General features: G+C 45.7%; 1 protein-coding gene across 1 annotated transcript; it reads right to left on the reverse strand.

Moving 5' to 3' along the window:
- Window positions 1-367: 367 nt before the first annotated feature.
- LOC149345430 (uncharacterized) lies at window positions 368-15,512 on the reverse strand. The gene is made up of 2 exons (XM_089547423.1): window positions 14,427-15,512; window positions 368-535 (listed from the first exon to the last, which is right to left on the reverse strand). The coding sequence occupies exons 1-2, from the start codon at window positions 15,510-15,512 to the stop codon at window positions 368-370; spliced, it is 1,254 nt and encodes a 417-aa protein (XP_089403549.1).
- Between the last annotated feature and the right edge of the window lie 9,978 nt (window positions 15,513-25,490).

Here is a 25,490-nt window from a genome sequence, read left to right on the forward strand (position 1 = left end):
TGCTGCTTTGAAAAGTTTGAATGTGTGACTTTTTTCTTTGACTTCATTTTGTATTTTTGGTATTGTTCATGTGTTTTTTTGGTATTATTCATCCATTTTTGGTATTATTCATGTGTTTCCCACTCCTGCTTGGACTCCAGAAGGAGTCTGCAGTATTCCTAAATAAATAAACATAAAATAAATAAAATAAATTTCAAACCCGTGCAGTTTCGCGCTCCTAAAAAGAAGTCGATGGTGCTTTTCCTGTTAAAGCGGTGCCACCTGAATCGTTTGGTGCCAAGATTTGAGGGAGGGGGGGGGGGGGGGGCAAAAGCTGGATGCCTGGAAATATTTTTCAGAGGAGAGATGCACAGACCTGAATGCCCTTTCAGAACCATGGTTTCAGGTAGTGCACGTCGGGCACTACCTGCGCGACAACCTGAAACGCCTGGCCGGAGCTGACCTCTTCCAGATTCGCAGCTGGGTAGAAGTTGTGAATGATCTGTGCGCTGGCATAAATGGGGCTGCTACTCCCTTTTCGCTTGATGTCGCGAACCTGTTTCATTCAATTCCACACGACCACCTTTTAACAGCAGTTCGCCAGAAGATAGATGACACTGGGGTTGTTAATTTCCAGAATTCAGCTGGCATAAGGGCTGACAGGTTTTTGGTGCTGCTTGAATTTTACCTCTCGCCCACCGTTGACATTAAATTAGATTTCCAAATCTTAATACTATAATCCGGAATCTCTACCTGCTCGTCGGTGGCCTTGGCTTTATGTGATATCTGTCTGGCAGTGATGCACACAAAAATACAAGAATACCTTTATAACAAGCATGCCACTAAGGTGTGCAGATAAGTAGATGACTACCTGGTAGTTTGAACAGAATGAACATGCTTAAAATCAATACTGACAAGAAAGAGCCTGTTCTATTTCGGCCTAAAAACAAGATCATATTAATAATCAAAGCAATATTCATGAAGGTCTTCGCCTGTGGATATTGTGCCAACTTTCGAGACGTTAGGTGTAATCCTTAATAAAACCATTCTATTTAACGCACATGAATATTTTTTCAAACTCGAGCAGGTAGTTCGATTGGTTTATCGAAATCATCATAACCCGCCATGCAGTATCATGCTACTAATATACATTTCTCTGTTGTCATCTCGACTGAGGTGCTGCAACTTAGTTAGGGGGCCAACAACTAAGGAGACATGCAAGAATTTAGTGTTACAAAAGCAGTTCTTTCGAATTATCGAAAATGTGCCTCTCAATTTTCATACTACCCCGTTTTCATACTACCATACCTTTTTAAAAAATGCATTATAATGCCGGCTACCAAAGCTTATGATTATCGTCTCCGAAAGTCATTGAAGCAAGAATTCACAAATAACTGTAGATTTCGTGAATCACTAGCACAACAGAACATGAACGTCATAACACATGCAACACGCAAGAATGATCGATGTAGGATGCACACTTATAGAACAACATACGTCTCCATACTTTACAGAACATACTACTGCGAACAATAAATGGTGTACATACAAAAATATCTAACCGGAATTAATTACTTATAGAGAGCATAGAAAACATTGTATGTGAATAAATCACACATTGTATGTGAATTTAAAGGCGTGCACCATTTATAGTTTCTTTTTTGTGTGTGTTTAACTTGATGCGCGTAATGTAGATGTTCGGGCTAAAGTTGGAATAAAGTTTTTAGTTGTTCTACTCAAGCGCAGCAAAAGAAAAAAACATCATGTTGTTCGCTGCAAGTTCAAATTCATGTTAACTTTACTGTGGTGTTTGTGACTGTATTTCTTTTGCACTGCGATTGTGAAGCTGCCATTGCTATGGTTTGGGGACCTGCCTACGGCTTTGTCAAGCCTTCATCATGATAGCTTTTTGTGCTTTGCTCCGTCATCCTATGTACACATTGGGTGCAAATGAAGATTATTATTATAGACTACAATCGGACAGCAAGCGTAACCCACATGCAGTGATTGAGCAAACAGCGCGATTTGAAACAGGGAAGAAGGGAGGGAGACGAGCGGTCCTGTGTTTCCCTGCGTCCCTGCTTCATATCGCGCTGACTGCTCAGTGGATCACCACATCACCCAACTCAGTTACAACACATGAAATGCTTATTGTCGAACGCATGAAAGGCTCATTAAACGCGTCGCTCTTGTGCGATCGCAGAAAACATACCCTCATTTCTTACAGAATCTATTATAACAGCTTTTTAAATTTGCTCAAAACATAGTGACTGGCTAGTTGGTTCTGCATACTGGAAAATTGCAGCGCAGCAGTAACAAGGATGAGACGAGAAGGACGCAAACACAAGCGCTGACTAACAACTGTGTTTTATTGCTCTGAGCCAGCCTATATAAGAATTATAGGAACAAAACAACAAAACAGAACCAACACATCACCTCACGCATTCGTAGCACGATTATCGGAATTGTCTCCCGTTCCTCCAATCGTTCGTCCTATCATTGGCGTTCAGAAATGACATTTCTTTTTCACTAAGGCGCACATAGGGGTAGCTGACACAGTTATCTGCGCATTTTTTGCGTCCTTCTCGTCTCGTCCTTGTTACTGCTGCGCTGCAATTTTCCAGCTTTCTAAATACTTCAGCAAGATATCTTGTCGGGCTAGTTGGCTTGATATTATTAATGCCATGAAAGCTTATGCGCAAAAAAAGACGACACGAAGACAGAATACACGGCAGGAATTGTTAAACTAATCGTTGTTATTGACGCTGCTAAAGAATAAAACCCTGCAGCAAGAGATGTTGTCGAGCTAATTGGCTTGATACTATTAATGCCACGAAAGCTTACGCGCAAAAAAAAAAGAGGACACGAAGAGAGAAGACACGACAGGACGAGCGCAAACTAACTGATTTATTCAGAAGTTGACACCTCTAAATATAAGACAAGCAGGTGCATGCGCTGCCGATACACCCTTAGCACGCCTGGTAAACGTGATAACACCATCATGCCCTACAAGACAGGTCTTAACAAAGCTGACTCGCTTCTATACAAGGTAAGAGACGTATCGCTGACGCAATTGTGTGCATTCTTTATCAAGAAGGATTCCATTATTTCTCGCGCCACGCACCATACGCCACGCACCAGCATGTCTTATATTTGGACGTGTCAACTTTGAATAAACTAGTTAGCTTGCGCTCGTCTTGTAGTGTCTTCTGTCTTCGTGTCGTTTTTTTTTTGCGCGTAACCTTTCATGACATTGCAAGTTTACACACTCTTTGCATCAGGCCCGCACGTTTCATTTCTTCTCGTTGTGTTCATAATCAGAAAGTTATCATACCGCATTTCAACACTGTAATGGGCGCAAACACATTCTTATCCAAAACCAGGGTGTCGAACCGGAATTTTTTCGGGTTCGGTTCAGGTTCGGGTTCACACCTTTCGGGTTCAGTTCCGGCTTCGGCTCCAGAGCGACATTCCGTTCCGGTTCGAACCGGTTCGGACCGTACTGAACCGGTTCAAACGGGTTAAAACGGGTTCAGGGCAAAAAAAAATTTAGAACGTAGATGGGTTTTAATCAACCTTGTTATGGCGTTTACTTTTTTCTGTGGCATCGATATATAACATAAAAATGCAAAAATTTCTTTAATGCCAGATGTTCTTACTTTACCCACTTTATGTATTGACCGCGGCAAAAAGACGAATTTACGGCAAGAGCCGAAAAATGAAATAAACTCGAAATGTAATGTACGGCTATGTGTATGCTATAATCCTTCTGGTGATGTATAAGGCGAAAAGCAAGAGGATTTTGCATCTACACAACCTTCTAGCTTGAGGAATTTCGGAGACCCGGTCACGCGAGAAATTGGTCTCCTTGAGTGAGTGAGTAGAAACTTTATTGATTTCTAAGATTTAGCTTGCGGTGGAGGTCGTCTTCAAGTCTTCAAGTCTTGAGGTTGCCTCCTTAGCCTTGGGTGGCCCCCTAGTCCAGGGCTCCACTGAGTCTGGCCTCCTCGCTTGCGTGTGCTATGAGTGCCCTTTGGGCCTCTAGCTCGCAGCTGGTGAGCCGGCTCTCCCATTGCTCCGCACTTGGTGTGTCGTGTTTGTGGAACGATATGTTTCTATCGCATTCCCATGTTATGTGGTCTCCTTGAACCTCGAGTCAGTCGTGAATTTTTTTTACGCAGTACACTTACGCGGGGGCCGATATGACCGCCGCACCAGGCCTCTACGTTCTCGCGCACTATTGAGCAACGAAGCTGCCATGTATCGGCACCTATATACAGACAGACACATTTTAGTCATACCGAAATCGACTTGCCAGCCCCCCCCCCCTTTCCTACATGTTACGAGAATATGCGAGAACCCCTCCATCACCCATCCCCCACCGAACGAGAGCCTCGTGGGAGCACTAGCTCTCCCTAACACCCTGAGCGTACCAAAATATATTAAAGCGAAAGCTTTACTACTTGCACTTTCAAGCCTTTGCCGTGACGCGGCGGTGCCACCATTGACCTTTCGCATGACCTCTGTGTGACGTCACGCCGAAGAGCTGGGCGACCATCTCGCGCCGTCTGCGAGTAGTGGCGCTGCCACCACCGGCGGCCTTAGATTAGATTACATTACATTACATTACATTGGATTAGATTAGATTACACTGGATTGGATTGGATTGTATAACCGATGCGTCACCACAAGTCTGACCACAAGCACCACCACCAGCTACACTACCAGCTGAACCATGGCGTAGGTACGGATATTGCTTTCGCAATTACCGGGCTTAACCAAGCTAAGTCATAGCGAATTTTTTTACTGAAATCTCCTCTTCGATATAGCCTTTGTGACTCGCTTTATATATCTCGAGCCCCTGTTTCTCAGTATTTTCAAAAACACAGCTAGTCGTGGATTCTCGCTAGTACAGGGAGAAATTGCGATTATGACTTATTATGATGACGTCGACCTGTTTTATTCTGATAAAAAGAATATGATAAAAAAACACACATGGATAGCTTTGGTTGAGGTGCTTCGTTTCTGCACGGACACAAATTGGTAACATATTCGTTAGGATGTTGCGTTGCAGCATTCTTGCAAGTGCAGCATTCTGCTAGGAAGAAGGTGTACTTGCACTACGTAGAATTTTTGTAACTTTTCCTGGGGGGCTATCAAAGGGAGCCTGTGCGTCTACAGAATTCTTTACGCCCTTGGTGTAGTCTGGTGAATCTGCCGTGCACCATTTGTCCACCAACTTGTTTCAGGGCATTTATTTTCAAAACTACAAACAACCACTTTTTGGGAGCTGTGCTTAATAGGCGGCTAAGGGCTCGTCTGTTCTTTCTGAACATGGTCGTGAGAGAACTTTATGCTGCGGCATTCGGTTTTCTCCCTCTTCGCTTTTCCTTGGGATACCTGTACGACCTCTCCACAAGGCAGACCATAAAGGTTGTGATCGGTCATTGCTTCCTCTACCCATATATCTGCCGCCTTACCTAGCCTTTCTTGATACGAATTCAGCGGATGTAGTCCAGCCCAACGGCGGAAGATATAACGAACGCTCGCTTATTACGAACGGGTGCCGTGTTACCGTGAAAATATGCATAAGGGAAACGACAATTCGTCGCAGATACAACGAAAAACTTTGGCCGCACCACTCGGTTATAGCGAACGAGCAGGCGCCGTAAACTGCCCCCGAATTTTAAGAGGTCGTGCTTCCAGTAAGCGCGAAGAGAAAGAACGTCTCTCAACCTTCACGACACCCCTCCGGAAAGAACATGTCGACCGAGAAATGCGATAAAAGACGGCACTGCAGTGCGCAGCGCTAACCGGAAAATCCGGCGTCTGGGAAAACTGCAAACGGTAACGTAAACACGGTAACGATATGCTATAACTCCCTATTCAAACAGTAAGTAACCGCAGGCCCAGTCCGCGTCGAGTGCCTACGAGGGCAATCATTGCCTGCGTGTTCGCCGGCTGGGCAAACCCTCTCAAGTGGAAGCGCGGTGCGTGTGAAAAAGGGGCATCGTCGAAAGCGAAGCTACCGACCATGGTCGTGAATCAAGTAACAGCAGCGATTTGAGAATTTTTAAAGCCTTGCTAGCCATGCGTGTTACCCACGGTCTGGTCACGTGGCATGCATAGCCTGCCCCCCAGTGGCTCCATCTTTTGCGCTGCTACCACGTGCAGGCAGCGTCACACAGCGGACAGTGCAACTGATGCACTCAGTGCCGCGAGCGCTGCGCTACTTTTGTCGCTTCATGAGTACACGAACTATAGAAGCAGCTCGAAAACACAGGTGACCGGACGCATGTAGATGTGTGACAAAGCTTCGTTGATCTATGGCTAGCCAGATGTTTCCTCAGACAAGTACGCTTCTGCGGAGCACAAAATTGCAGAAGCGCGGGCTGTGACGAAGACGAACACCAAGCAAAAGCACTTCCGTACTCTCAGGAATTTTGTTTATGTGGCCGACCTGCCACCAGCTGCCGTGGACACTTCAAGCATGATTAGTTATACCCCGTCGCTAAATTTGATGGTTAGCAGCAAGGGTCTCCACGAGGAATAACTGACCACCCTATAGATAGCCTGGAAAGAGCCGCTGGAAGATCTCCTTTGCACAAGTAGGAGCGCATAAAGTAGTTTTATAAGAAATAAACGCCACTTTTAGTGGCCTCAGTGTTTTTGGCTGTTATGCGAAGAGTCCACTTACTACGAACATCAGATATAATGAACGGAATCCGCGTGACCGTCAGGTTCGTTATAAACGGGCTCGACTGTAGTTTCAATCGGCCGCAAAAACCTTGTTCACGCTTCAAACATGGACCTTACGCGTTAGGACGTACCTTCGCGCTAAGGAGGCGTTTGTGCCATGGTCAGTGAATTGCTACCTGTGAGAGCAACGAGAAATCACTGAGCAACAAAACAATTGTTTCTTTTTGTCGTGATGCTGCGTTTTAGGGGCATACTTCAGCAGTGTCTTAAAATAGACACTGAGATCATGTACTTCACTATAAGATTTCTGTCTGCGACGAAAGACTCCGGAATTTCGTGCGAACTCTTCGTGTTCGTAGGACAGCTTAGCGTGTGGAACACCCGCATGATGGATCAACACGCAGAACCGCCGCGTTCAGCGAGGTCGCTGTTCAGAGAACAGTGCTCTTTACCGCTGCAGGACCATGTTGTTCAATTTCAATCTCCTGACTCATTCCGAAATTTTGATGTGCGGGCAGAGTAAGGGAGCCACGGTGGCGTAAGAATTTCCGCTGAGATCTTTGAATTCGACGAGATGAAGCAAGGCACGAGGAGGGTCCCAGAGGTTCCTAATATTTTATGCAACAACGATAAAAAGAAGCCTCTGAGATGGCGGAGTAGCCTAAGGCATCTCTAAACGGAGCTTTTCTGTTGCGAGCCGCTGGTACGAATCCAACTCGGAGTATGCATACTCGTTTAGTTGTCCTTCTTACTGCGTTAGCAGTATAGCATCCCTTCCCAAAATAACCGCACTGTGTGTGTGTGTGCGCGTGCGCGTGCATGTGTGTGTGTGTGTGTGTGTGTGTGTGTGTGTGTGTGTGTGTGCGTGCGTGTGTGTGTGTGTGTGTGTGTGTGCGCGCGCGTGCGTGTCTGTGTGTGTGTGTGGAAACTGAGCACATGCATTTGCCCTGTGGCCGTCCGGAGCGCCTTCTCTCGACCCTGCATCTGGGGACGCAGCCTCGGCGAAGGACTTCATCGGGGGGAGGAGTCTGTTGCGTTGCAAGACACTGCTGGCGTGTGAGCCCGCGAACTCCGGGAAACTGTTTATGCCGCGAGCGTTCCGACCTATACTCGGCGTCGCAGGGTGCCGGCCTCGTCGTGGACGCGGGGCTCATGTTCCGCCGAAGACGCACCCCTCTCGAACTTGACATGTTTATGAGGGTCACGGCTGTCCCCTCTCCTCTCGCATCGGAACTCGGGGTGGTCCGGATTCGGCCCCCAAGGGCGCTTTCTTCCAAGAACCGCGGCTTTGTCACGTGACCACGGCGTTCGGAAACTCGACCGTCAACGGACAAAGGGAGTCTTCCTCCAGCAGCGGAAGAGAGCAGCCGCTCGGGGAGCCAGTCTGTACCTTCCAAGGGCCTGGGGCCCTCTTTCCTGTTGAGTCATATTCTATAAATACAGACCCAATTCCTAGCTTTCACTGAGTCCGCAGCCCGCACCGAGCAACAGCATTCTCAATCGGTGCTCGAAGGACTGCGCACACAAATTTTATTGCGTGTTTTCTTCTTTCAAACGATGACTTAGATATTAGGATACCTGGACCACTATGCGGTATTCGCCTACGGCCGCCTACGGCGTCTCCCCCTGATGACCATGAAGGGTGCCGTGAGCTGATAGGTTTAGCAGTGTATGCTGACAATCTCGCGCCATACAGAACAGCCAGAAAGGAGTACCCAACACCACACAAATCCCTCAATAAGTTAGAAGAGAACACCCTTAGAAGACTACAAACCAACACATACCCAACACCAGCTAAATTACACCTGTGGTACCCTACACTATACTCTCCGCAGTGCCCACACTGTGGAGAGGTAGCTAACCTCTACCATATGGTGTGGGCATGCCAATTTAATCCCTTACTTGACCCCATTCCCAACGCCTCGGAGGATCAGTGGGAGGCTATTCTGCTCAGCGATGATCCTGACCGTCAGCACTGGCTGGTGGGGAGGGCCACCGCAGCAGCAGCAGCCAATGGACTACCGGACTAGGCGGCCCACCCACATGTTCTGAAAATACTGAATAAATAAAGATGTTTTCAATCAATCAATCGCCTACGGCCGCTGAATAATTTAGAAAATAATTTATTTCAGTTTGTTTCAGTTTCAACAACCGAGAAATGTTGTGACTAGCAGTTGAACTGTCACGTGAAACGTGCAAACCTGTGATATAGACGCTGATACTTTGTTTTGACTCGCTACTGCACATAAACCAGCCTGCGTCAAAGGCTAGAATTACAACAAACGAGTTATTGCCGTTTTATTTCGTGCCTCATGTAACCTAAATTCAACTACAGGTAACAGCACTCGTTCTGCCGATGAAACTAAAACAACGTCACGAAGAAATTCGCATATAAATTATTTATTGGCTGCAGGCAAATACCACAGGGTGCTCCATGTATACCAATGTCGAAATCATCGTTTGAAAAGAGAAAATACGCAAGCAAGAATTTGGTGTCTATAGTGCTTTATTGAATTAGATCAGGGCTAACAATTTGATTAAAGCCATACACAAACATGAAAAGGAGAAGTAATCACTCAAGATTTCACATAAACCTGACTTACAATGCTTTAGAATTGGCGCTAGTACATTACAGAAGAGTCAATTAGGTTTCTTCCCACACATCATACTTCATTCAATTTTGTTGTGCCGCCGCGGTGGCTCGGTGGTTATGGTGCTCGGCTGCTGACCCGAAAGACGCGGGTTCGATCCCGGCTGCGGCGGTTGAATTTCTTTGGAGGAGAAATTCTAGAGGCCCGTGTACTGTACGATGTCAGTGCACGTTAAAGAACCCCAGGTGGTCGAAATTTCCGGAGCCCTCCACTACGGTATCTCCATAGCCTTAGTCGCTTTGGGACGTTAAACACCATAAACCAAACCAATCAATTTTGTTGTCTCATAAACTGGGCGCCATTCTCCCACTTTCCAGCGCAGACAGCTTCGGATGGGTAAACCTACGCGCTAGGCTATCTGGTTGGTTTGGTTTATGGGGTTTAACGTCCCAAAGCGACTAAGGCTATCAGAGACGCCGTAGTGGAGGGCTCCGGAAATTTCGACCACCTGGGGTTCTTTAACGTGCCCTGACATCGCACAGTACACGGGCCTCTAGAATTTCTCCTCCAAAAAAATTCAGCCGCCGCAGCCGGGATGGAACCCGCGTCTTTCGGGTCAGCAGCCGAGCACCATAACCGCTGAGCCACCGCGGCGGCTCGCTAGGCTATCTCATTTTGTCTGAAAAAAAGGAAGTGTGCCGGGTTGCAAAAAAAGTGGGGCTGAACCGAGCTCCGAACCGGTTCGGAACGGTTCCTTTGAATCGTTCCGGTTCGGGTTCAGTTCCAAGATGGCGAATAAAATATGGGTTCGGTTCGTCGGCTCCGGTTCCGGGTGGAAATTCGGTTCCGGTTTCGGGTTCAGGTTAGGTTCCGGTTCGACACCCTGCCCAAAACTAGCAAGGCTAGAACCGTTTATCCCCCTGATTAACAAGTACAAATAATACACCTGTGCTTAAGAATACACTTGAAAATCACCTTTTGTGAAGTTTTGAAAATCTCTTTTGTATACGTGTACGTAATATTCTATATTTCAGTGTTTTCGTTGTTATGACTGTCAAGATGCTACAAATGAATTTCGGGCTCCTGCCGCGCTATTTCTTGTCACATTGCAATTTTCCTTCGTGTTCATTACATATGCGTTTGTATCCTTTGTACCTTTGTGCTTGTCATCAACAGATGTCAACTCGAAATTTGCAATCCCTTCTCTTGCGTTGTCTTGTGCGAGTTTTTACTGATGACTCTCTTAGTCCCTCCCCTCTCTAATGGGCAGAGTACCTTAAGGGCAGAAAAAAACGAAATTAAATTTAACGTTCATTTGCACTGCACGGCACATAAATACCCCCGAAAGGAGAAGATTGGATAGTCGTCGCCGTAGCTGAGTTGGTAGAGCACGGGACGCGAAATTCGAAGGCAGTGGGTTAGGATCCCACTGGCAGATTGTGGTTGTATTTAAGGCGAAAGCCTTCGATGTCTCATACTGTCGTCAGCAGCCGTGTCGGCAGACTTGTCCGCATTTTAAAAAGAATCTGCGTCGAGGTTTGGAATCGAACCAGGGCCTTTCGCATTTGAAGCAGAGACGCTACCACTCCGCTAGGAAGGCTCTTTTTTTTTCTTTATTGCATGGAAGAACTTCCGTAGAAAGGAGGAAAACTTCAATCAGACTGGTTCGCGTCTCAAGTTACCGGGCTGCTTAATAGGAGCCCGCCATAGCCCTAACTCAACACTGCATCCCCATCAAAACATCAAAATTCAGGGAGGCACACACATGCATCTAGGCACGGCAGCCAGCTTGGAGGTTCTTCGCGTGCAGCATATACACTCCTCACCAAAGCACACTGTTCACGAAACACAGATTTGGACGATCTTGGTGGCTCGGCATTTCTGTCCATCATACGGCTTTTCCAAAGACTGAATAGTCCCATCAACATAAACAGATCATAAGGCATAGCAGAGTTTTTTTCAACAGGCAGAAATCTAATAGTGTATGGTGTAATTTCAATGTCCTTCTTAAGAGTTCGTTGTAGTATGTCCCAAAAGAACATGGCATCACGGCACAGGATGAAGCAATGATCAATTGTCTGAGGCACGTTACACAGACGGCAATTCACATTCCGGGGTGCAAACATCCCCTTGTCATTAAGAAATGTCTTGACAGGCAGCGTCGCTGTGTGTAGTTTGAAAAAGAACGTTTTAGCGGCTGCCTGAATGCACATCCGCCTAACACGCTTTAGAACACTGATGTCCAAAGACCCCAGATAAGGCTGCCGATACAATGGTGTAGGGAACAAAGACTCAGTGAGGGCCTGGGTCATCTGTTTTCTCGAGAGGCTATGCAGGTAACCTAAAGAGAAGCGCACAGTGAGGAAATTGAAAGTGTCGGCAACCTCCTTAAGGAATCCCCATAAAGTCCCCTCACAAGCCTGCACAGTCTGTGCGAATAAGTAAGGGAAATGAAAACTAAGCCGCCTAATGAGCACAGCTACCAGAAACGGGTGGTTTGTCGATTTTAAAAAGAAAAAACGGGAAACAAATTGATGCACGAACAGGTGAACAAGACCCACTCCACCACCCTCTAAGGGAAGGAACAAGTTGTCTCGCCTCATGGGCTCCCATTGAGAGCGCCAAACGAATGTTGCAAATATTCTGCGTATTGCTTGCACCTTCCTCCTCGCACAATGCAGGACTTGAAGGACATACGCGAGCTTTGCAAACAAAAATATGTTACAGACCTGTGCCCTCGCAAACACTGAGAGTTCCCTACCCATCCAAGCCTGTGTTGGCCGCCGTAGAGTTACAATTTGTGAATCCCAGTAGGCTGTACTGTTGCGAACTGGGCGCAGCGGAACGCCTAGGTACTCAAGAGGGCTACTGTCCCAGCATATGCCACCGAACTGGCTTCGCCTAGTTACCCAATAACCCAACCAAAAACCTTTGGATTTCTCTAAATTAAGAGCCGCGCCTGATACAACACAGAACTGTTTAGTCAAGTTTAGAGCCTCAAGTACACTCTTTTTGTCAGAACAAAAGAGGGCGACATCATCAGCATAGGCTAAAACTTTAACTTCACATTGAGCCAGAGAGAAACCGCGGATAGCTGCGCTGTTGCTTATACTGAGACAGAGGGGTTCCAGATATAGGGCAAACAACAATGGAGACAGTGGACATCCTTGACGAACAGATGCTTCTAGTGGTATTGGTTTCGTTAGCTCCTGATTAACAATAACCCTTGTATAGGAGTTCTTATAGCACAGCCTTATGCCTTTGAGCAAGACGTCACCAATATTAGAATACTCCAAGACCACGAACAAGAAATCGTGCCGAACTTTATCAAACGCCTTCGCCAAGTCAATTTGAATCAGAGCTACTTGGCCTGTCTCATCTGATACTGTCTCTAATACTGAACGTGCAATATGGATATGTGTTTTAATACTGCGGCCTCTAATACCACAGACCTGATGCGAACCTACCAAGTCCATAATGACGAGCTGCAGACGACTGCTAAAAACCTTGGCACAACTTTTGTAATCACCATTGCAGAGGGAAATTGGACGATATCCCTCAACAATTTTCAACCGATTAGTATCTTTGCTTTTGGGAATTAATATTGTGTGCCCAGAATAGAAAGTGGGAGGCAGGACACCCACATCATAAGATGCTTGGAAAACTTCCATCAAAACAGGCACTAGGCAAGGCGAAAAGGTTTTATAGAATTCGCTAGTAATACCATCTGGCCCAGGAGATTTCTGGCTCCGCAGGGCAGAAATGGCTGATTGAATTTCATGAAAAGTGATAGGTTCCTTCACTATAGCACACTTCTCATCGTCAAGTCGAGGGAAGTTTCCGAGTAAGGAACTGTAATCGAAACCCTGATTTGGATCTTCGCAACTGCCAAACATCTTTCGATAATAGTCAAAGAAAGAAGCAAGAATACCAGGCGCATCGTTGTATGTGCAATCACCATACTGAATTTCCAATATTTCCTTCGCAAGAGCATTCTCTTTTTCACCACTCAGGGCCCGACGAGAAGGTTGCTCATCAAGAAACCTTCGGGACCTAGATCGTATCAAGGCCCCCTTATATCTTTCTGTCGCAAATTGTTGAAGCTCTGCTTTTACGTTATTAATGTCTTCGAGATAGGCACCGGGCTTACCCTCTCTAGCTCATGTAGCTCCGTTAGGGTACGCCCAAGCTCACGAAGGTGGTGTCTCTTCAGGAAAGCGATTCTTGCTGAGGCCTCAATTGCCAAGTTTTTGATCTCCTGTTTAAACAAATCCCACTTTTGAAAAACGGACAGATCACGGCGTGACCATACGTCCTTCAAACAAGTAGGTACAGCACGCTGAAAGATTTCGTCTGAGAGCAGACAGTTATTCATCTTCCACAACTCCCATCGAGGGTGAAGTACATGCCGAGTGTACCTCCCTATCTGAAGAGACACCATACAGTGGTCACTGAAGAAGATCGGCCGCACCCAGTAGCCAAACACACTTGCTAACGCGTCTACAGAAACGTAAATTCTGTCAAGTCAAGCATTAGAGGAAAACTGAAAATGAGTGAAATGCATACTGTCGCCTTTTTCCTGTCCCACGTCCACAAGACTATATTCAGAAACCAAGTCGGTAAGTAATGCAGCACTAGGGTCGTATCTCTTACATACCACTGATCGGTCCTCATCCCTACAAACGCAATTAAAATCTCCCAACAATATAATTTTGCGGTCCGTGCACAAATGTTCAACTAATAACAGAAAGAAAAGCCTTCTATCGCGCTGCTTTGTGGGGGCGTAAACACAAACAATCCGCCACTGTACACCTGAAATTGTAAGATCACAGCATATAAGTCGCCCCTCGTCATCTATGCAATAAGACATGGCTGTTATCTCTAGCGTGTTCGCCAGGAATAGCATACAACCTCCTGATAAGCCTCTCGCGTGGCTAACAATAATGTTGTATTCCGACAAAAAAGGCTCCAGAGCAGCTGCTGTATCTTCATCAGAGGACAACTTTGTTTCCTGGATAGCGGCCATACACACACTCCATTTGTTTAAGAGATGCCGTACCTGCTGTTGCCTCCTACGATTACGCATACCCCTAACGTTAAGGGTAGCGACTTGATATGCTGCGAGGCTCGCCATTTTTGGTGCCAGTCTTAACAAACGCCATCCCCTGGAATGGGGTGGCCCGCCTCCAAATTGGCAGCCTCTCGGGCAGACATCGCCCTCCTCTTTAACGCCACCCTTCCCGTGGCCTCTACACATTGTGCCTTGTGGTCAGCGCCATCGATACACACCTCGTCAGCATCTGCTGGACGTTTCAAAGGTGCGGTGCTGTCCATGTCTTCCTCTGAAACAGCCAAGGCCTCGGCCCACGAACCCGAGGGGAGCACATCACTCGCTGCCACACTAACAGCCGACAGAGAACCGGACACGCCAGAGATCGACGCCACACACGGCTCACCGTTACCCTTCAACGACGAAGCAGAATCAGCAACAGAGGAGGATCGGCGAGCATTCACTGGCTGTATCGCCTCGTCTGACTCCACAGGAGGCATATCCGGACGTTGGCCTGTGGCGACGAGGTGTTCCTGTGCAGCAAGCACAGCAGTCTCTGTAGCGCTCACGGGGGGGGGGGGGGGGGGGGGCGGGCCCGACGGTTTTCGTTCTGGAGGCGCGGATGCTAGATGGCCAGTCGCTTGAGATTCCGTGTTGATTTGAGGTGTTGAAGCCTTCTGTTCCCTATCTATTCGATGCTCACGACTTAGTTCTCCGGTCGCGTCGACAACCTCAGACACATCCATGATGTGTTCTGATGCCACGTCATCTTCCCGTGACCACTGGCCTTGACGCAGCCTGTCAGCGTAACTCAAGACACAGTTCTCCGCAGTATGGCCAAAGCGTCGGCACTGGGTGCACCGAGGCGTGCGACACTGGCGCCGTACATGCCCAACCCGGCTGCATTGGAGGCACAGTGGAGGTCTCCCTGGGATAAGGACTAATGCCTGCACTCCATAAACATTAAGTGTGTGTGGGATTGTGCTTGCTGACACTCCATCCTTGAGTGTGAGGGAGATTTCACGGTTCGACGTTTCCATATGCTCCATCCCTGGGCACCGCCACTTTTCACGCTCCACAGACTGAATCGTTCCATAAGGCTCTAATGCTTCCACAATCCTCCGGTGTTCCATATAGCGGGGAAGCCAAAGGAGCTTAACCTTGACGTTCTTAGTATCCGGGTCAAACACCATGCACCGCAGTCCTTTGACAGGAAAGTCCGCTTTGTTAACAAGCTTCTGTTTGGAAGAACTACTCTCGCAGGTAACCATCCGCACGTGGCTCATTTGGTATTGACCAATGCACAAAATTTCCCGGAGATCCAATATCTGTGCGAGTGCGTCACGGAAGTCAGGCGCTCGGTACGGGCGACCCTTAAGGTCAGCATGCAGGAAAATGGTATTAAGGACAACGTTACCGGTAGGCAATCGGGGAAGTACAACTTTGTACGAGTCCGTAGTGTCCTGAGACGTCGCTAGACCTCGGCCAACGGCCGATGCGCTGTTTCCAGCAAGGAGCACGTTGAAGCACAGCCGCACAGGTTTGAGCGTGAGTAAAGGTGCATCTAGTGAATACATGGCTCTCGTAAATGAAATATACCAAAATAAAAAAAAAATAAGAAAAGGAACAAAAATAAACAGTAAAATAAAATAAAAATATGAAAAAAAAACAAAATAAAAAATAAAGTGAAAAATTAAATGGGAAACATAAAATATGAAAAAAAAACTGTGAGCCAAGAATAGGTTTCGTTTTGCGGCAATTTAGAGACGCAAAGTGCCCCTGAGTTTTTTTCTCCTGCTTCCTAATAAAATATTAGTTACTTCAACTATTGATCTCCCATTGATAAACATCGCCAAATTGAAAGAATTAGAGGTCCTTACTCTCCTTTGTTTAGTAGACTGTTGGCGTCCGTCGTGTAGGTCATAACGACCACCGCTTTTTTTTTCTTCCCTGGTCTGCTCAATAGCTTAACGACGGCCGTGGTTCTGGCTGTCTTAGTGTCATAGGTAGCAAAAGAGGACTTTCGCGCACCTACCGCCCCCCATCGTTCGATCACGTTTCACGTGTGGCACTCGGGGTAATAGAGGACGTACTACGTCCGCTCCTGTGGACGGGTGTGGCGCTGGTGAACACTCTCAAGGCTTGGTTGCACTGCCCATAGTTACCACCGAAAGCAGAAGATTGGATAGCTGTCGCCATAGAAATACGCAGATATTGGCTTCAAATCCCACTGGCAGATTGTGGTTGTTTTTGTTCTGATTTCTATTTAATTATTAATTATTTAAACGGTTCATTTTCCACTGATCAACGCTACAAAGCAGAAAAAAATCCCCTATATCTGACATGATAAAATGCCGGCAAAAGAGCACTCTCCACACGAGACATGGTACAGTACGAGCGCAAACTGACAACTAATTTTGTTCGTAGAACGCGCCACTATGTAGGGAAAGAGAAAAAAAAGCATGCGCTATCAATACCACGCATATTACAAACTATAGACAGCAAGGCCGAATCTTACAACTTCTTGTCAAGAAAGGCCATTTCACTGTTTTACAGCTCAGCGGAAGAATCGTCGATACAATCACGCTCATTTTTCTTTATGATATAGGCTTCCATCAGTTCAGGAAAATGTTTAGTTGGGCTAGTTGGTATGGATGTTTAATAAAACAGCGCAAAAGACGACGCACCAGAGAAAGGAGAACACAGGACTGCGCTCGTCCTCTGTTCTCTTTTCCGTCGTTTTTTGCGCTGTTTTATTAAGCATCGATCAGTTCACGTGCGATTGTGCTGCGGCTCTTGCTCAGAATTCTTCTCTCACCCAGCAGCGGCCTGCAGTCCCGGCAAGTCAGAGAATGTTCAGGCAAGTTTGAACCCACCCCAGTTGATAACGATAGGTCATGTTCCCGTGCACGATCGTTAACGCAGCGTCCAGTCTGGCCTACGTACTTTTTACCACAAGTTAATGGTACCTCGTATATGAGAGCGACAGCGCGTTCCCCAAAATGCTTAGCGTGCTTCTTGCCACAAGAACTTTCCTATGCTCCTTGTTTGGTGATGCGGGGGCATAGCTTTACCCGCTGGAAAGCTGCAGTAAACACCATTGGCACCCTGAACTTACCCCGCAACATTTATGTTGTGGGACGCCCATAACAAAAGGTTTGGTTTGGTTTGGTTTATGGGGTTTAACGTCCCAAAGCGACTAAGGCTATGAGAGACGCCGTAGAGAAGGGCTCCGGAAATTTCGACCACCTGGGGTTCTTTAACGAGCATCGACATCGCGCAGTACACGGGCCTCTAGAATTTCGCCTCCATCAAAATTCCACCGCCGCGGTCGGGATCGAACCCGCGTCTTTCGGGTCAGCAGCCGAGCACCATAACCACTGAGCCACCGCGGCGGCCCCATGACAAAAGGAGCGCGAAAACAAGACGACGGACGGAGACAGAACAAACACCACGAGCGCTCGTGATGTGTGTTCTGTCTTCGTGCATCGTCTTTTTTTTTGGCCCTCCTTTTGTCATTTATGAGAGATGTTGACTTGCCAAACCTTCCACCTTTATGCACATAAACACCATACATAAACACCATGAACAACATACAAATATTGCAAACGCGAAGAAAACTTCAGCGATTGAAATTTTTTTTCCTACTCAAAAATAACAATCTCTCCATGAGCCCTGATTTCTTTCTTAAGCCGATCACAACCCGACTAACACGACATCGTCACACGGAATCACTAACACCGTACAGCGCTAGAATCAATGCTTTTAAATACTCTTTTTTTCCACCACAAAATAACTCAATGGAATGAACTCCCCCCTGAGGTTGTAAACAGCATCGATGCCATTAACAAAATTGCTTATTGATAATTGCTGAGTTGTTTTTCCTTGTTCTTCACTATGTTCTATTACTGATATGTTAGTTTTCTTCCATGTTATTTGCCGCGCTTCTTTTTTATGCTATTTTGCCCCTACAGCTTAGACCTATCTTTGGGTCTGCAGTATTCTATAAATAAAAAATAAAATAAAATAAATACGGAGTCGCTATCGGCCTGCCTTTGCATTCCGACCTTTTTGCACGCTTTTCCTTTCATCCTTTCGCGCAATTTTACCATGTCAGAGTAATTCACCAGCTAGCCCGACAGCTTGTTCTACTTAAACATGTCTATGCTCCACGGTTTCGGTGAGTGCTGGCTTCCGTTTATTGCAGAAGTCAGCAATAAAAAGTAAATAAACCATCGTGATTAATACGTTAGCGTTAGAAGTATCCGTGCAAACGAAAATGGTGATGGCCGTAACGCGTGACGTGCGTGGAACCTTCTGAAAAATTCAGGGGGCACTTTGACTGTCTAAAGTGCGTAGAGGCGAAAGCCTTTTCCGCACCACTTTGACTGCTTCTGGGGCACTGGTGGCGTCACATATAATTGAGTACTAATTACTAAGTGATCACGAATCACTAATTAACGGTTAATTACTGAGTAATGTCTGAATGCTAATTAACTGCTAATTAATGACGCTTAAGCTTCGCCTTTAGGAGCGGAACACGACGGCGTGTTGTAGCGCTGCCAGGGAGTCCACGGAACAGAACGCCACCACCCGTTCGGTGCGATTGATTGATTACAAATATCTTTATTTCTTCAATGTTCTCAGAGCATGTGGGTGGGCCGCCTAGTACGGTAGTCCACTGGCTGCTGCTGCTGCGCTGGCCCTCCCCACCAGCCAGTGCTGACGGTCAGGATCATCGCTGAGCAGAATAGCCTCCCACTGCTCCTCCGAGGGGATGGGAATGGGGTCAACGAAGGGATTATATTGGCATGCCCACACCATATGGTAGAGGTTACCTACCGCTCCACAATGTGGACACTGCGGAGAGTACAGTGTAGGGTACCACTGGTGTAATTTAGCTGGTGTTGGGTATGTGTTGGTTTGTAGTCTCCTAAGGGTGTTCTCTTCTAACTTGTTGAGGGATTTGTGTGGTGTTGGGTACTCCTTTCTGGCTGTTCTGTATGGCGCAAGATTGTCAGCATACACTGCTAAACCTATTAGGTCGCGGCACCTTTCATGGTCATCAGGGGGAGACGCCCGGTATAGAAGAGCTCGGGCATGCCTGTGGGCGGCTTCGTTTCCTCCTGGTAGTTCCAGGTGACCGGGGAACCAGATGACTGAGACCTGGTTGGGTGGATGCTTAGTCAGCAATGACAACCCTGACTTGTGAATTAATCCGTTATTGAAGTTGCGACAGGCGTTCTGGGAATCAGTGAGCACAACGGCGTTGGGGTTAGATGCTACAGCTAATGCAATAGCTGCCTCCTCTGCGTGAGTGGGGTTAGATGTTTTCACTGAGGCGCAGTTTTTTCACTATCGACCCTGAAGGCGTTGAGACCACAATAGTCATGACTCCATTCTTTGGTCCTGCTGCGTCCACGTAAAGGGTGTTAATTTCCTTGTCCCATTTCTTCTGCAGGGCTTCACCTCTTGCTTTCCTCCTCTCGGTGTTATATGCGGGATGCATATTCCGCGGAATGGGGTGCACGTTTATGCGTCTTCTCACATCGCATGGGACCTCTTCCCTTTGGTCAATTGTATAGGGCAGATTAACATGGATTTTATCGAGCAGTTCTCTGCCGTGTTTTGTAAGTGCGAGCCGATTCAGTTGTGAGAGCCATTGTGCTTCCCACATCTCTTTGAGGGTATTATGTACTCCTAGAGCCATGAGCTTTGCCGTTGGCGTGGAGTTCTGTAGGCCCAGTGCCGTCTTGTAGGCTTTCCTGATGAGTACCTCCAACTTTTCAATTTCCGACCTGGAGAGGTTAAGGAATGCCGTCCCGTACATTATCCGAGAGATCACGAAAGCTTGCACTAAGCGGATGGTGTCCCTTTCCTTCATGCCATGGTGTTTATTTCGGATACGATGTATCATGCGGAGGATTTGCTCGGTGGATGTTTTAAGCCTCTTCATAGTGGTGGTGTTCAGTCGCCCCTGCGGGATATACTGCCCTAGGATCTTGATCTCCGTGCGTTTCTGTACTGGGTGGTTCTCTATATACACCGAGATGTTCTGCGCTAGGGGTGTCCTCGGGTTCTTCAGGATTAGCAACTCGGACTTTTCCGGCGCACACTGGAGGCCTCTCTCCCTGGCGTACCGGTCCACCGTGTCGGCTGCTGCTTGAAGACGCTTCTCGATCTCGGCGTCACTCCCCGAGTTGCACCAGACAGTGATATCATCCGCATACAATGTGTGTTTGATGCCGGGGATTTCTGAAAGAAGGCCTGGTAGATCTTTCATAGCCAAATTGAACAAGAGAGGTGACAGTACCGCCCCTTGCGGAGTTCCCCTCGGGCCTAGAGTGATGGGATCTGATTTTATTCCACCCAAGTTTACAGTGGCTTGCCAGGCTTATAAGAAGTTTTTGATATAGTTGTAGGTTCTTGCGCCACAGTTGATATCGGCGAGGCTTTGCAGGATGTTTTTATGTAGAACGTTATCGAACGCTCCTTTCTAATCAAGTGCCAGGATGGCCCTTGTCTGTGACTTGGGAGGTGTCTCAAGGAGGTCATTGTACAGGTACAAGAGGGCGTCCTGTGTCGATAGGTGAGGGCGAAAGCCGAATTGAATATTAGGTAGGAGGTTGTTTTTTCTAAGTATCTACTCAGTCTCGTGTTGATGACCCTCTCTATGAGCTTCCCCAAACACGAGGTCAGCGATATCGGTCTTAGATTATCCAGTTTAAGGGGTTTGGTCGGCTTCGGAATGAACCGAACCTCGGCTGTCTTCCAGGATATTGGTAACGTTCCTGTAGCCCAATGCTGTTCGTTGACGCATTCCACCAGCGAGGCGATGCCTTGCACTTTGAACGCAACGCTTTTTGAGGAAAGGAAATGGCGCAGTAATTCTCTGTCATCTCGGTGGACACCTGAACCGCAGCGTACAGGAAGGGAGGAAGTGGGAGTGAAAGAAGAAAGACAAAGAGGGCCCGTAATGAAGAAAATGAAAATTGTATTTGAGGAAAGGAAATTACGCAGTAACTGTCTTACGTATCTCGGTGGATACCCGTCATATTTCAGTCGGGCACTTTTGTGACCTAAAGTGCGGTCACTGATGTGTGGTTAAGATGTTAAGCTTCGCCTATAAGAGTGGAACGCGACAGCGTCTTGCAACGCTGCCAGGGAGTCTATAGAACCATAAGCCTCGTGTCCGCGATTTTTCGCCTCGTGTCCGCGAATTCAGAAAAAAGCTATGGAAATACGGGAAACCAAGAAAATATTGGGGTGAAAAAGTGTCGCTGGTTTTCAACAAACTAGATAAACGGTGAATTGTACTTTTGGGACAACGAGAAATGTGAAGTGTCACCAATTGCAGCTCATCCGGTTACACCGGTACCTTTACTAACCGAGGCAAAAAAACCAAAACACAAGTACACGGGCTGTATACGCACGCACCGTCCACAACGTCCCAAATAACTTTCGTGAACATTAATGCGCGTAGTATTATCAATAAGCTCGGTCCCTTGGAATCTTTATTATTAGGTTTAAAGCCAGAATTCATGGCTATAACAGAAACTTGGCTGACAAGCGAAATCAAAGCCTTTGAAGTAATTCCCCCCAACTACTCCATAGCACGCAAGGACAGGCTGATGCGAGGCGGAGGCGTGGCATTAGTGATAAGAAAAGATATACATTTCGTTACGTTACCTGAAGTTGAGGGGGCTGAAGTAATTTTTTGCAAACTCTGCTTTTCTGATTCTGCAATCGTTGTGGGTTGCGTCTATCTTAGTCCTTGTTCTGATCCTATCATACTTCATTCATTGTATAAGTATATGCAACATCATGTTAAGGGGGTGAGACTAATACTTTTAGGGGATTTAAATCTTCCTGATATTAACTGGAATACACTGCACCATACCTCACTCAATCTTCCTGATATTAACTGGAATACAATGCACCATACCTCACCTTGCGCTGATGTTGTTTTTGATATAATGCTTTCTTTTAACCTCTCGAAAATTGTAACAGAACCCACACGTGTGCAAGGAACCAGCTCTAATGTTTTAGATTTAGTTTTCCTGAGTAGTCACTTCTGCTGTCGAGAAACAAAGGTTGAAATTTTAAATGGCCTGTCTGATCACAAACTTGTAATGTGTTCTGTCCCGCATCACTATCGTGCCCCTTGTTTTCCATCTACAATAACGTACCCAGACTACAACCGAGCTGACGACACTACCATGCTTGATACTTTATCACACGAACTAACACCATTTCAGCAACTCTCAGATGACATAAATACTGACATAGAAACATTGTGGCAGATATTCAAAAACGTGTCATATTGCGTTACTAATTATGTGCCAACCAAGACTAAGAGAATACGCAAACGTAATCCATGGATAACTCGAACCGTAATTCATGCCAAGCGAAAAGTTCGACGGCTGAAAAAAGTGCAGAAACGCCATCCATCACCAAAAACAATTGAAAAAATAAACTCGGCCATCACTGATTTGAAAACCAAAATAAAAACAGCTAAAACATTTTACTTTACTAATACGCTGACTCGTTTCTTAAAAGATGCTCCCCAAAAGTTCTGGCGTCACGTGAACCCTAAATCACGAAAAGATAACCAAGCTTCTCCAGAGGAAAACAGAAATATTGCAACCACGCTGAATACCTACTTTACTTCTATTTTCACTACAGACAACGGAATTAAGCCTCGTATTAGTTTTTGCTCAGGAAATAAATTAGAGCCCCTTACTGTAACAGAAACAGGAGTCTTAAACCTCTTATTAAACTTGGACACAAAGAAAGGATCAGGACCTGATGGAATCTCTAACATTTTCTTTCGTAGATATGCCGAATGGGTAGCAAAATATTTAGTAATACTTTTTAAAAAGTCATTGTCATCGCACACCATTCCTAAAGAATGGAAAATAGCTAAAGTGACACCTATACACAAAACAGGAACCATATCAGATCCCTCAAATTTCAGACCAATTTCACTAACAAGCACTGTATACAAGTTACTAGAGCACATTATCTTAAAGCAGATAACAACCTACTTAAAGGAAAATCAAATTTTAGTACATTTTCAGCACGGCTTTCGGAAAGGAGTTTCTACAGTCACACAACTAATCGAACTTACACATGACATATCCTTCGCTATTGATCAACAGAAACAAATTGATCTCATTTTCTTAGACTTTTCGAAAGCTTTCGACCGCGTATCACATTCCAAGCTTATTATGAAACTTAATGCAACCCTTGGAGCTGGCCCTATAGTAGATTGGATCGCTGATTATTTGACTGACCGTACTCAATTCGTCGAAATTAACAATGCTAAGTCCGAAACAGCTAATGTTACATCCGGCGTGCCACAAGGAAGTGTTCTTGGCCCAGTATTATTTTTAATTTTTATAAACGACTTACCTACTAGTATTTCTCACAATGTTAAACTCTTTGCCGACGACTGTGTACTTTACCAGAAAATTAACTGCGTCAATGGCTATATAGCTTTAAAGAACGCTTTAACAGCAGTGACCAAGTGGTGTGAAGAATGGCAGATGACTATTAATGTTAAAAAATCAGTTTCTTTATCCCTAACCAGAAAGATACACCAATCAAATTTCCAGTACACATTAAGCAACATTCCTCTTGATTCGGTGTCCGAATATAAATATTTAGGCATAACACTGACCTCTGACCTCAGATGGGATTCTCATGTTAACAATGTCACATCAACCGCCTTAAAACAGTTATTTTTCATTAACAGACGCCTCAAACTAGCACCATCAGAAACAAAGCTCCCAGCGTATAACACATATGTCACACCAATTCTAGAGTATGCTAATGTTGTTTGGTTTCCTTTCACTAACAAGCTTACTAAATAAATAGAAGCAGTGCAGAGGAAGGCGGTCAGATGTATATTTAATAAACACAGGTTGACAGACTCACCAACAGAACACCTCAAACACGCAGGACTACTAACCCTTCAAAACAGAGCAAAACTAGCGCGCCTTAAAACCATGTATCAACTCGTACACAATCAATTAAAAGTCGACACTTCAAGATACATATCAAAATCACAAACGCGACAAACACGTAATAAACACATACACACTCTAAACGAGTTTTCATTCCGTACTGACACTTTCAAATATTCATACTTCCCTCGTGCTATACGTGAATGGAACACCTTGAACACATCAATTGTTAGCAATCCATCATTAAATTTCTTTAGCACACGTGTGGAAAATCAACTACTTATATCTTAGTATTTATTGAGTTCATATATGTCATTACGAAGTTATTCCTTCCGTTTGTGTTTTCACTTGTGGTATTATTTGTCCGCCAAAATCTTGTCACATGCTCCTCATTCTGGTTTATTTGTTATACGTATCTTCTAATGTATAATCTTGTGTCATATTTTTTATGTACTTTGATTAATTACCATTGTAATTTTTTTGTGTGCCTCTGTACTTTTGAATGCCCTCCCTGTTACGATCGCTGATGGGATTGACAGTATCGAATAAATAAATAACAAATAAATAAATATTATTTGGAGACCTCACCAGAATATTTAATAGGCAAATTAGAACGAATTTAGAAACTATTCAAACATATCCAAGAAAACAGACCTTCACTCCCGGCCTAGCTGAGCGTAGAGTTTTTGTACCTGCTTTATCACGGACACTTCTACATGACAAAAGCAGAATACCTTCAGGAACCATTCTGCCACTCCTCGAAAACTAACAGTGCGAAATCCATCACTACTCAAACAAATATCCTGGTTCCCTTTAATAAGGTATCTCTTAAAAGAACAATAGAAAACACTTCACCACCTAGTGTTGTGAACTGTACATCAGCCGAATCGTTTAGAGAATGTTAATCACCTTGAATTGACATCATTACCATCCGATACCCCTGTGATCACAAATTGTTATCCGCTATTGACATTTTCCTACCTTGCATCTACTCCTGCGTGGGTTCATTACCCTGAGTGTTTATTTGCAACTAAAAAATAAATTGTAAGACAGGGGTTTATTAAAGGCACTGGGACCTTATTGAAGGAGCAGGGCGGCAATAGTCTGCGGTCAGCCAAAGCGAGCCCAAAGCACGCGCAGCGATGGCACTGCCGCCGCGCACAGAATGTTCGTCTTCGTCTTTACAATTGCCCCCGGGGAGAA

This window comes from Amblyomma mixtum, chromosome 5 (assembly GCF_055824585.1).
Source record: "Amblyomma mixtum isolate Tamu chromosome 5, ASM5582458v1, whole genome shotgun sequence".
Lineage (NCBI taxonomy): Eukaryota > Metazoa > Arthropoda > Arachnida > Ixodida > Ixodidae > Amblyomma > Amblyomma mixtum.

What these genes read in the sequence shown, in the direction of transcription:
- LOC149345430 (XM_089547423.1), bottom strand. Translation starts at nt 15,512, where the DNA reads ATGGTGTTTGACCCGGATACTAAGAACGTCAAGGTTAAGCTCCTTTGG. An exon ending in ACCCCATTCCAGGGGATGGC is followed by an intron (nt 536 to 14,426) that starts GTTTGTTAAGAC and finishes TGAATGAAACAG; the next exon opens with GTTCGCGACATCAAGCGAAA.